The sequence below is a fragment of the Garra rufa genome, chromosome 1 (assembly GCF_049309525.1).
Source record: "Garra rufa chromosome 1, GarRuf1.0, whole genome shotgun sequence".
Classification (NCBI taxonomy): domain Eukaryota; kingdom Metazoa; phylum Chordata; class Actinopteri; order Cypriniformes; family Cyprinidae; genus Garra; species Garra rufa.
In genome coordinates this window covers 30153743-30165105 of record NC_133361.1, presented here as the reverse complement: position 1 = coordinate 30165105, position 11363 = coordinate 30153743, and the positions used below count along the sequence as shown (strand labels likewise).

General features: G+C 36.7%; 1 protein-coding gene across 1 annotated transcript; it reads left to right on the top strand.

The window, feature by feature from the left end:
- The first annotated feature begins 1292 nt into the window (after positions 1 to 1292).
- galr2b (galanin receptor 2b) lies at positions 1293 to 10422 on the top strand. Its single transcript, XM_073824923.1, has 4 exons — positions 1293 to 1432; positions 4489 to 4572; positions 5153 to 5550; positions 8077 to 10422. The coding sequence occupies exons 3-4, from the start codon at positions 5177 to 5179 to the stop codon at positions 8837 to 8839; spliced, it is 1137 nt and encodes a 378-aa protein (XP_073681024.1). The 5' UTR covers positions 1293 to 1432; positions 4489 to 4572; positions 5153 to 5176; the 3' UTR covers positions 8840 to 10422.
- Positions 10423 to 11363: the final 941 nt, after the last annotated feature.

The following is an 11363-nucleotide window of genomic DNA, read 5'->3' as shown; positions in this document are numbered from 1 at the left end:
TTTAAAACAAGAGATGTAAAGTCACTTTCGATTTCAGATTTGAGACAAATGCCAAGTTCTGTCATGAAACTCAAGATGGTGCAGGCTGATGGGTCCTTAACGCAAGCTGAAAATATTCACAGTGTTAAACTACTCGGCACAAGCTGATTAGTTCATTTTGCATATGCAGCCAATGAGCTTGCTGCTTTACTATCTATTACCATGCTAGTCTTCATGCTAGTCTTGTTATGATAGAAACTACTCAGTGATGGCGAAAGCGTACCTGTGGGAACTTTTTCGCAAGACGGAAAATACATATTAATAAGTACATGGAATTGAACTTAGGAGGCGGAATTTTTGGGTACAAATCTCGTGAGAAACATGAATTACGATGAAAGAGCTGAAAGATGAGAGATCGACAAAACAGGCTAAAACGGCATGCTTACGATTGTGTTTTTACATCATATTCGCTTTTGTTGATATTATCGGATAGGTTTAGGTGTAGTGCAGATGGTATGATATTTTAAAACGTCACAGAGCATTAGAGTTATAGCGCCACTCAATGGACATTTTCTAATGCAGAACTGCGGTGACGCATACAAAACCAACGTCACATAAAATGTACCATATGTATGTTCATCTGTTTCAGGGAAAAAACCAAACACTATTTTAGCACCACTCAGTGGACATTTCTGTACTTATTAGTATGTATTTTGCGTCTCGCGAAAAAGTTCCCACAGGTATGTTTTTGTCATGAGACCAGGTTGAATAGAAATGTATTCACAATGGAAAATGTTCTGTATCGCACTTTCCAAAAACAATAACTGCAATTTGTGTAGAAGCAATAGAAACAGATTTGCAGACATGCCATCCTTTTGTCACATTAGCATGAGCAATGATGCCTTGAAGGTGTATTGATTTGGTCAGAGTGTGTATACAATTGAAAAAATACTGTAAACGGATTGCAGTCGACTTGTCATCTCTCGGGAAATATATTCCAATATGTTTCTCAATTACGCTTTGAAAAGGAACATTGCTCATGTGCAAAACGTATTGCAAAAAGTAAATACCATCTGACCACCAAGGCCTCATTCTAAATAATTTACCAGGTTTATCTGAACCGCATTGATGTAATCACTCAGGTGCAGCATTAGTAACGCACATGAAAAGATCTTCGTGGGAATGTGCGTGGAGAAAGAATCACTGCTGATCTCTCTCTCTTGCAGTGAAGTGTGAGCCTTTACCACGATGTGGAGGAGGAGCCTTCATATGTGAGGGGGAGTGAGGGAGGGAACGCATAGAGAAACGGAGAAGCGGAATGAGACGAGATGAAGGCTGTTCAAGTACTGTTACATTCTGTGAGCACCACTAGCTTACCTGGACGCCAGAAGCTTCTCAGTTTTACAGTGAATCTAAATCATGGATATACAATCATTGTTCATCCTAAAAGCTGGTAAGTAAAAGCAACTGATTGAAATTCTGAAAAACACTGGCATCAGATTTAAGGATATTAGGTGGACTCTTCGGCGTTTACAGTTTGCACACATCTCAAGAATGATGTTTAATCTATGGATTTTTCAAAGATGACCTCTGAATATATCTTTAAACTGCAAGATGCATTATATAATGCATATGATTTTACATGCAATGCATCTGTTATGCTGCTTCTTTGTTTAATATATCTGTGTACTCTATATTTGTACATGCATGCTTCATTTACAACACTTCCCAATATATTACAATGCTAAATTTAAGTCTTTTACAGGGAGTAACATCCCAGTCTACAGGGATGCTGTTCATGCACTGAGATGCTTTTATTTTCCTTTGGAGTTCATGAAAGTTTGACTTAATTAATTTAAAAAAGGCAAATGAGTTTAAAAGGGGTTTTTAGAGAGACTATGTGCCTTGTGAGGAGGTTCGGTGCGCCATTTGTCAAGTGGCAAGACGGATACACTCCGTGACTGCAACCAAAGGGATCAGTTTAACAGCTCTGCTCCTTGAAGGACACTTCATGTTATGTTCACTGGCAGCTAGTCAGCTGGCTTCACATGAAAGACAGTCAGGTGTGTTTACAAAGGGAATTGTTCCCTAACAAAGATGCTCAAACAAAGACACAGATGCCAAAAGCCAGAAAAGCAAAAACATTCGACATCTGTCCTGCCAGTGCTGACTTATTAAGTGGTGTCTCTGTCTCTTAAAGCTGCAACAAACATACTTGTGTGGTATGAATGTATAAATACCCTAACCGCTGGAATTATTTCTACAAAAGAGTTTGCACTGACCGATCAATAAGGCTGTAGCATAATTCACTAATGGGGATTTCCTACAGTGCTGATCGGCTTCAGAGCGGTTTCAATCGCATTGGCGGTTTTTAAGTCATTTCTGAAAACACTTCTATGTTAAGAAAGTCTTAGATGAAAAAGAGAGGCTCTTAAAGCTACTGTTGAGAAATAAACGCTTTGAGGTCACTTCAGTAATAATAGCAAGAGTAATAGTAATTTGTTTAAAAGAAACCATTTTCTTTTTTTTTCTCCTATCGTTCCACTTCTTTCCGACTTGCTCTTTACTCTCAATTACCTATAGTCGCTGCAAGAGGCAAGAAAATAACTCTGATGAATGTGTCTTGGAAAGGTTTACCTCTCAGAGTTAACGGCTTCCTGTTTATTTACCACTTTAAAGCTTTTGCTAAATAATGAGTCACGCTTTGTTCCTGCTAGAGAAAACAAATCCCCAAAAAATAATTTGATCATGCAGTTTATGTTGTTTCATCAAACAAACCAATCAGAAAATGTAATAAAATTGTTTTAGAAGAGGGACCGGAGATCAGGATTTTAATTATATCACATTGAATCTCTCACAGCCAATTATAGCTTAATAGGACATGTCCACATTTCGGCATGGAGAGGATTAGTCACCTATATCCTGCATACTTCTTTTTTTTTTCTTTTTTTTTTCTTGTCAGCTGGTTATGTCACATTTTTAGCACGCACTTTGTCAGCCTATTAGGGATTACATTTGCTAGCCCATTTCCCTGAAAGCTTGTGGTTTTTGCTCACTTAACAATTGAAGTATTTGCAATTTTAGGTTTGCGTTACTTCTTTAGAAGTCACCTATTGTATTTTTAAATATATCATTAATAAAGTATAATTATACACTCTAAAAACTCAATTTAACTTAACTATTGCTTAAAAATGACTATATTTCTTGCTTAAAATTACCCAAAATAGGTTGGAAATTAACATTTGTTAATATGTTCAATAAATTAACGTTTATTAATAAGTTGAAAAAAATACATTTTTTAAATAGCTTATTAATAAATGTTTACCTTTTGATTATTGCTAATGCCTCTAGTAATTATGTGTCTGGTTTTTAATTTACAACCTATTTTTGGTTAATTTTAAGCCAATAGTTGAGTTAAATAAAACCACCCAGAAGCATTTTTATCATTTTATCAATTTATCATTTAAATTTGATTAAATATTTGTATTAATTCAACTGTAATTATTCAAATAAATCTTTCTTTGTCACTATTATGGGTTTGTAACATTATTAGTGTTTTCTAGTAGTCTAAACATAACTGAAAACAACTTACTTGAGAAGTTAAATTGAATATATTAAGACTTCTCAGACATATATCTTAAATGAAAATTCTTACCTCATGCTATTTTTTTCTGGTTTTAAATCTACCTGAACATTGTGAATAAAATTAATTAAATACACACTACCAGTCAAAAGTTTTTGAACAGTAAGATTTTTAATGTTTTTTTTTTTTTTTAAAGTCCAGAGTCTAGATCCAAAGTACAGCAAAAGCAATACAATTTTAAAATATTTTTACTATTCAAAATAACTGTTTTCTATTTGAATATATTTTAAAACGTAATTTATTCCTGTGATCAGAGCTAAATTTTCAGCATAAGTCACATGATTCTTCAGAAATCAATCTAATATGCTGATTTGATGTTCAAGAAACTGTTTTATAATTATAATCAATATTTAAGTTGAGTAAACTTTTTTTCCGGATTCTTTGATGAATAGAAAGATCTAAAGATCAGTATTTATCTGAAATAAAAAGCTTTTGTAACTATACACTATACCATTCAAAAGCCTGTAGTCAGTATAATTCTTCGGGGGGAAAGAACTTATACTTAATATGTTTATTTAGCAAGGATGCTTTAAATTGATCAAAAGTGATGATAAAAACATTTATAATGTTACAAAATATTCCTATTTCAGCTAAATGCTGTTCTTATGAACTTTCTATTCATCAAAGAAAGCTGAAAAAATTCTACTTAGCTCTTTTCAACATAATAATAATTATTATTATTTTTTAACCATCAAATCAGAATATTAGAATGATTTCTGAAGGATCATGTGACTGTCAATCAAATCAATCAAAAACATTTACAGTGCTATAAAATATTATTTACTGGGAAAATGTTTCTATCTCCCAGATAATTACGTATAATTTAATCTGTGTGCTTGTTAATGGGAGTTTTTTTCTTCCCATAGCCTGATCAATATTTGAAGCGGAGAAATCGATGCTGACCATTTCTGAGCAACACCTATTGGGAAATACTGTGAGATTAACCGCTGGTAGGCAATTACATTCCTTCTCATTTGCCAGCTAAAACCAACAACATAATGCTAATATAATCCTGCCACGAACCAATGTATTGCACTCTATTCAATCCACATTCAACATGCCACATTGACTCATCTATATTTTAACCCCAAAGAACGCTCCACTAAGATCTCTGAAGAATACAAAGTGAATTTTCCCATTTTCATTTTGAACCAGATGGAGACATGTTCTTCATATCTTGTCTGGTTCATTGCCCTTTGAGAGGTTATGATAGCTTTCTGAAATTGATTTTATTCTTGACTTCATTTCATTCTTCAGTCCACTTTGTACTTGCACCAGCTTTCATGATCTTTTGTAATCACCATGTACGTTTTTCATGTTCATCTTGAGTCTGATCCTCCTGATATTTGCTCTCAGTGCGGGTCTATCCATATGGCTTCTCATAAGAGCTTTTAAATCTCATCATGCTGTGATTCAAATTCAGGAAAGATATGTGAGATTTGCAACCATGCACTATGCATGGAAAAGTCTCTAGTGACTAAATCCAAGCACAAACCACACCAGTGTCTCATAATGTATGGCCTTTTGCAGGGCTCTGGAACATCACATCTTAAAATGTCAGATCACGAGGACCTGAATAAAGCCATGGGACACTGGAACGCCTCTGAGAGCTACCAGCTGAACCCAGCCAGTGTCATTGTGTCTGTGGTCTTCTCGCTCATCTTCCTTCTGGGGACCATTGGGAATAGTCTGGTACTGGCTGTGCTCCTCAGAAGCGGGCAGGTTGGGTACAACACCACCAATCTGTTCATCCTCAACCTCAGCGTAGCCGATTTCTTCTTCATCATCTTCTGTGTGCCTTTCCAAGCAACCATCTACTCCCTGGAGGGTTGGGTTTTCGGGTCCTTTATGTGCAAGGTGGTTCACTTCTTCATCAACCTCACCATGTATGCTAGCAGTTTCACTCTTGCTGCGGTGTCTGTGGACAGGTGGGTGTTTCTTCAAATATAGAATTTTTTTGAAAATAACCCTTTTTATGCACTTACCACATTCTTACTGGTTTATTTCACTTAGCTACTATCATGTCCAACCGTGTACATTCATACACTCTTAAAAATAAAGGTGCTTCAAAAGGTTCTTTAAGCGATGCCATAGAAAAAAACATTTTTGGTTCCACAAAGAACCATTCAGTCAAAGGTTCTTTAAAGAACCATTCTTGCTGACCTTTTCATAATCTGAAGAACCTTATTTGCCACAAAGAACCCTTTGTGAAACATAAAGGTGCTTCAGATGTTAAAGGTTCTTTATAGAACCATTTAGACAAAAAGGTTATTCTATGGCATTGTGAAGCACCATTATTTTTCTTTCTTTTTTTTTCTTTTTTTTTTTGAAGTGCCCCTATTATGCCATTTTCAATGTTCCTAATATTGTTTTGGGAGTCGCCTACAATAGGTTTACATGCAACGTCAAACAAGACTTTTGTTTTCTAAAAATATGCATTTCATTTAATCTAATTCTCCAGCGATTCTCAAATATATAGAAGCCCATTTCTGCCACATGAGAAAAAAAATTGGCCTAAAAATTGAAATTATGACTTACTAAGTCAAAACTACGACTTTATGGAGCAGTTTCATAGATGACTTAGCCTAAACCAGGATTAGGCCATAGTTTAATTAAGACATTAAAGTAATTTTTATAAATGTGCCTTAGAAAAAACATTACTGGTGTGCAAAACAAAGACACTGATATATTTTAAGATCAGTCAGTCCAAGTTTCTTTCAGTTGAAACAGCTCAGACTCATATTTTAGTCTAGGACTAGGCTTAAACCTTGTCTGTGATACCGGGGGTAAAGTCGTAATAATAGATAAGACGTTGAAATTATGACTTACTAAATCAAAATTATGACTTAATGACTTTATAAACAGATTGATCACAGGATAATGGTCTAATGATAAAAGGGGCATTCTAAAATGAATGAAACTGGCTTAAAACAGTTAGGAGGACCAAGTTCAGTACATACCTTATTAATAAAGCGTATCGCATTTACAGACAAGCAGAATATACGTTAAGCATTTTCTTGAGGTAGAACATAGCTTAATGGAAGAAGACAACACTACGTAAAGGCAAGCAGATGTGGCCAGAAATATGAACGCAACACACACAAAGTCTCACGTTAAGCATTTATTCTTTGTAACAGTTTTCTATGAGAGGAAAGCGTTTAAATTCAGTGCATTGTGTTCATATTCCGGGTTCATCCACTTGCCTTTTAATAATGTGATTACTAAAATGCTTAAACCCACGTTGCATTTATATTCTGGGGTATATTCTGTGTGTCTGTAAATGGTATATGCTTTATTAATAAGGTGTTTACTGAACTTGGTCCTCCAAACTGTTTTAAGTCAAAATAATTAGTTTTAGAATGTTTATCATTAGACCACTATCATGTGACCAATGTGTTTAGAAAGTCAATTTCGACTTCAACTTTTTATCTCATAATTATGACTTAAGTAACATATTTCATCTTCACTGATATGTCTTCAGACTGATATATAACAATCAGAAGTAAATTCAAATCTATTAGTTTTAATAAACGATGTCAACCCTTGAGACATAAAAGTTAAAGACCTTTAATGACAACCAAGGGGTGCAAATTATACAGAACATTAATCCAGTCAAGTGAAGTTCACTCTATGCATAAAAGCATCATGGCTTACCTTCACATAATATTTTCAGTGAAGCTCCATGGGGTCCAAAACAACATCCTAAAGGACAACTTAACACCATTGTAATTGGTCAGAGCCAGGTTGTTATTTAACAAAATGGATCGCCTGAATGCAAGGAAGTCTTGCAAATTGCATTGCCAAAGGTTGGAGTTTAACTGCATAAATGTCAAAGGAGTTATCGCCAACGACCTACTTCATTAATAAAACACCTTCAAAAACCAGCAGCCCATTATTAGAACAAAATGGTGAAAAAAAAGCTTATCCGTATCCACTTACTGGTATAGCTAAAATGATAGAACATTACAGTCGAACTAAAGCACCAGTGACGAGAGGGACTTGTGTGCTGACCCAGAGACAGCTGAATGGCAGAGCCAGCCAGCCTTTTTGCTAAAATAGTAGCGTAAATGTAACAAGGCCACCTATATGCCCCAGTGTAATATGTTCCTCTCAGCCTGAGCAACAGACCCACTGCCCTGCATCCACCCTGAAAGTGTTTACCTTTGGAAAAAGCATGTTAATTTGACGGCTTCCTGCTCTGTGAAAAATGGTCCAGGGCTCCGTGGAGGCTGAGAATCCCCTTTGGCAATAACCTTACCTTTAGGTGGAAAACAACAAGACCGTTCATCTTGTGCACCGAAACCCAGTGGATATATTGATCTATTTCAGGTCAAAACTCAATTTCAGCAAGCACCGCTTCGCTTCTGATGAACATTTCCTGTGTTTCTTTTATACATGACTAAAGAGCCAATTTTTCACAGCTCCATTTGATTGGTGGGTTTCTTCTTTTGCAGGTATCTGGCCATCCGTTACCCCCTGCGCTCCAGAGAATTGCGAACGCCGTGTAACGCCGTAGTCGCGATGGTGGTCATCTGGGGTTTGTCACTTGTTTTCGCCGGGCCGTATTTGAGTTACTACGACCTCATCGATTTCGAAAACAGCAATGTGTGCGTGCCTGGATGGGAGGAGCACAACCGTAAGGTTCTGGACACCTGCACTTTTGTTTTTGGCTATGTTATTCCAGTGCTCATCGTGAGCTTGTCCTACACACGCACCATCAAGTACCTCTGGACTGCGGTGGATCCTCTCGACGGGATGTCGGAGTCAAAACGAGCCAAGCGCAAAGTCACCAAGATGATCATCATAGTCACGGTGCTCTTTTGCATCTGCTGGCTTCCGTACCACGTGGTCATTCTGTGCTACCTCTACGGAGACTTTCCCTTCAATCAGACCACCTACGCCTTCAGGCTGCTTTCCCACTGCATGGCCTACGCCAACTCTTGCCTCAACCCCATCGTTTATGCCCTGGTGTCCAAGCACTTCCGCAAGGGCTTCAAAAAGGTCTTCAGCTGCATCCTCAGCAAAAAGGGACGAAATAAGGTGCACGTGGTCCACGTGGCCAACACCGTCCCTGGCTTTGAAGCGGGATCCACTGAAGTATCTCAAATGAACGAAGAGAACGCCAGACAGAACGAGAACGAAATGGTGAACCGCCCACTCGCGGAGCCGCAGGACGCCACTATGACTATAACGTTACCCTTCCAGAATCAGCCATGAAAATCAAGCGCACGGCTAATGATGCCTTATTAAAAAACTCAAACCGAGCCGGAGGATTACAGCTTTGATCGACGTCACCATGGTTTTGCATTGACTGAATGAGCACAGCGGAGTCCGTAGTTATTTAAGATTCAAATCGCAGAGCAAATTGAAAACGTACGTTTGTGTTTGGCTTAGTTGTTTTGAGTTCCACTGCTAAATTATGTCTTATTTGCTAACTCCTCTTTCTCCTCATCGTCTGTTTGTTTTCTATCGATGTGTTACCCTCTGAGCATGTTTCGATTTAATGCTGTGATGACTATTCTCCTGTGAAAATTTGTTACCAATTATTGTGCGTAACACACTTTAATATCTGAAGAGCCCTGTGTCTTTATGTGAGCAAAGCTGTGATTTCCTACTGTGCTTGAAGCTTTGAAGAGGACTCTTTGATTATGCTTCTCAGCTTCGCTTAACAAGCTCTTTAAAAAATATATGCTTACGTTTAGTATGGTATGTTCTTGCTTTTCACCTCTGTTTCTAAGCTCTGATGTTTTAGAAAGTCTTGCAATTATTTAATTGGTGAGTTTTATATCAATTACTACATTGCAAAAGCCCTAAAAACAGGGTTATACAGAAAATCGGAGATTAAAGACAACCAACACTTTACTGCGTATGGTTCTTGTGCTGTCTAAAAGGAATATTCTGGATTCAGTACAAGTTAAACTCAATTGACCACAATGGTGATATGTGACCCCGGACCACAAAACCAGTCAAGGGGTCAATGTTTTTAAATTAAGAAGTATGCATCACCGGAATAAATAAATCAATAAAAAGCTTTCAATTGATGTATGGTTTGTTTGTATAGGACAATATTTGGCCGAGATACAACTATTTGAATATCTGTAATCTGAGGGTGCAAAAAAATCTAAATATTGAGAAAATCGCTTTTTTTTTTTTTTTTGCAAAATATCTTCACTGAGCATGTTCTTTATGTAATATCCTTTTGACCCATACAATGTTTTGTTGGCTATTGCTACAAATATACCTGTGCTTCTTAGGACTGGTTTTCTAGTCAAGGGTCACATATAATTTTGATTACAAAAGAAGTCATTTGAACTATGCTTCCTTTTCTTAAAAAAAGCAAAAATCTTGGTTACAGTAAGGAGCCTTAAACTGAAGCAAATGGAGCCAATAATGGGGATGCAAATGTTAAAATGATCACTGTGTCAATAGTACAGCCACAAAACATTTTAAATATGATTTTAGTGTGAAAGCAATTCTTAGAAACATTTTCTGTGTAAAGTTACATCAGATTTTACAACATAACATCTAAAAACCTAAAAAGACCAGAGTAATTCTATCATGAAGTTAAAATTACATTTATGCTTTCAAATCTTCAAAACCTGGCCCAATTTCACTGTAATCTTGTTTTTGCTTTTGCTTAAAAAAGAGAGGGAGATAACGGAATGATTTTGTGATAATCAACACACGTTTCAGACTTGTACAGAATCTGGAATATTTCTTTATCTGTCTTCAGTTCATTCATTATGTATAATGTACTGTAGCTACACAGCAAGTGCTATGTTGGAAGCTTTGAATTTGACGTTGACAGTGAATTTCAATAAAAAGTGCATTGATATTCCTCTTGGACCAGCATAATATTTTAATATATGCAAATAAATGACCCAAGTGCATTTAGCAGTAGCCTGAGTAACCTTGAACCCAGGGCCGGCCCGTGGCATAGGCAGTATAGGCAAATGCTAAGGGCGCCGTACATCCAGAGGGCACCAGAAATGGAGGAAGACGTCCCCCAACCCCCTTTCCGAATAATCAGACTTTACCTGCTACACGGTGGTCGTTTTTTGATGGGTCAACAAGCTCAACATGTCAAAACATCCCAAACTGTCTGGTGCCCAGGGGAGGAAAAAAAGAAGAGGAGGAAAAACGCGACAAAGACAGAGGTAATGTTACGGTAAAAATGATGTCAATGATATTATTTTGCTGTTTCCGAACGATGATTGATAACGAAAGTAGCTTGTGGGTGTGGTTGCATTAAAAATAATTAGATCAGATTGAGAAACTGAATATCTACATCATGCATGTACAGTGGTGGACAGTAACGAAGTAGTTGTACTTCGTTACTGTACTTAAGTAGATTTTTCAAGTATCTGTACTTCACTGGAGTAGTTTTGTTTTGAGTAACTTTTACTTTTACTTCACTACATTCCAAAGCATAAGATCATACTTTTCACTTCACTACATTTCATAAAACATGTCGTTACTCCTTATAATATACCACATAAATGTTTGTTCATAACTATACTGAAAATAAGTAAATATTGTTAGCTGATGCAAACTGTCTAGCTAACAAGCTTGCTGGTGCTAAGTTGAGGTTATTTTCAGATATGAAGTCCAAATATTTATAATCAACCACCTAGACAGAGTACATCTGAGGGAAAAAAGAAAAGATGTGATGTTCAGAACATGGTAACTACAGTAATTATCAAAGTGTGAAGTGATGCACTCTGGGCGCATTTGGGTGTTT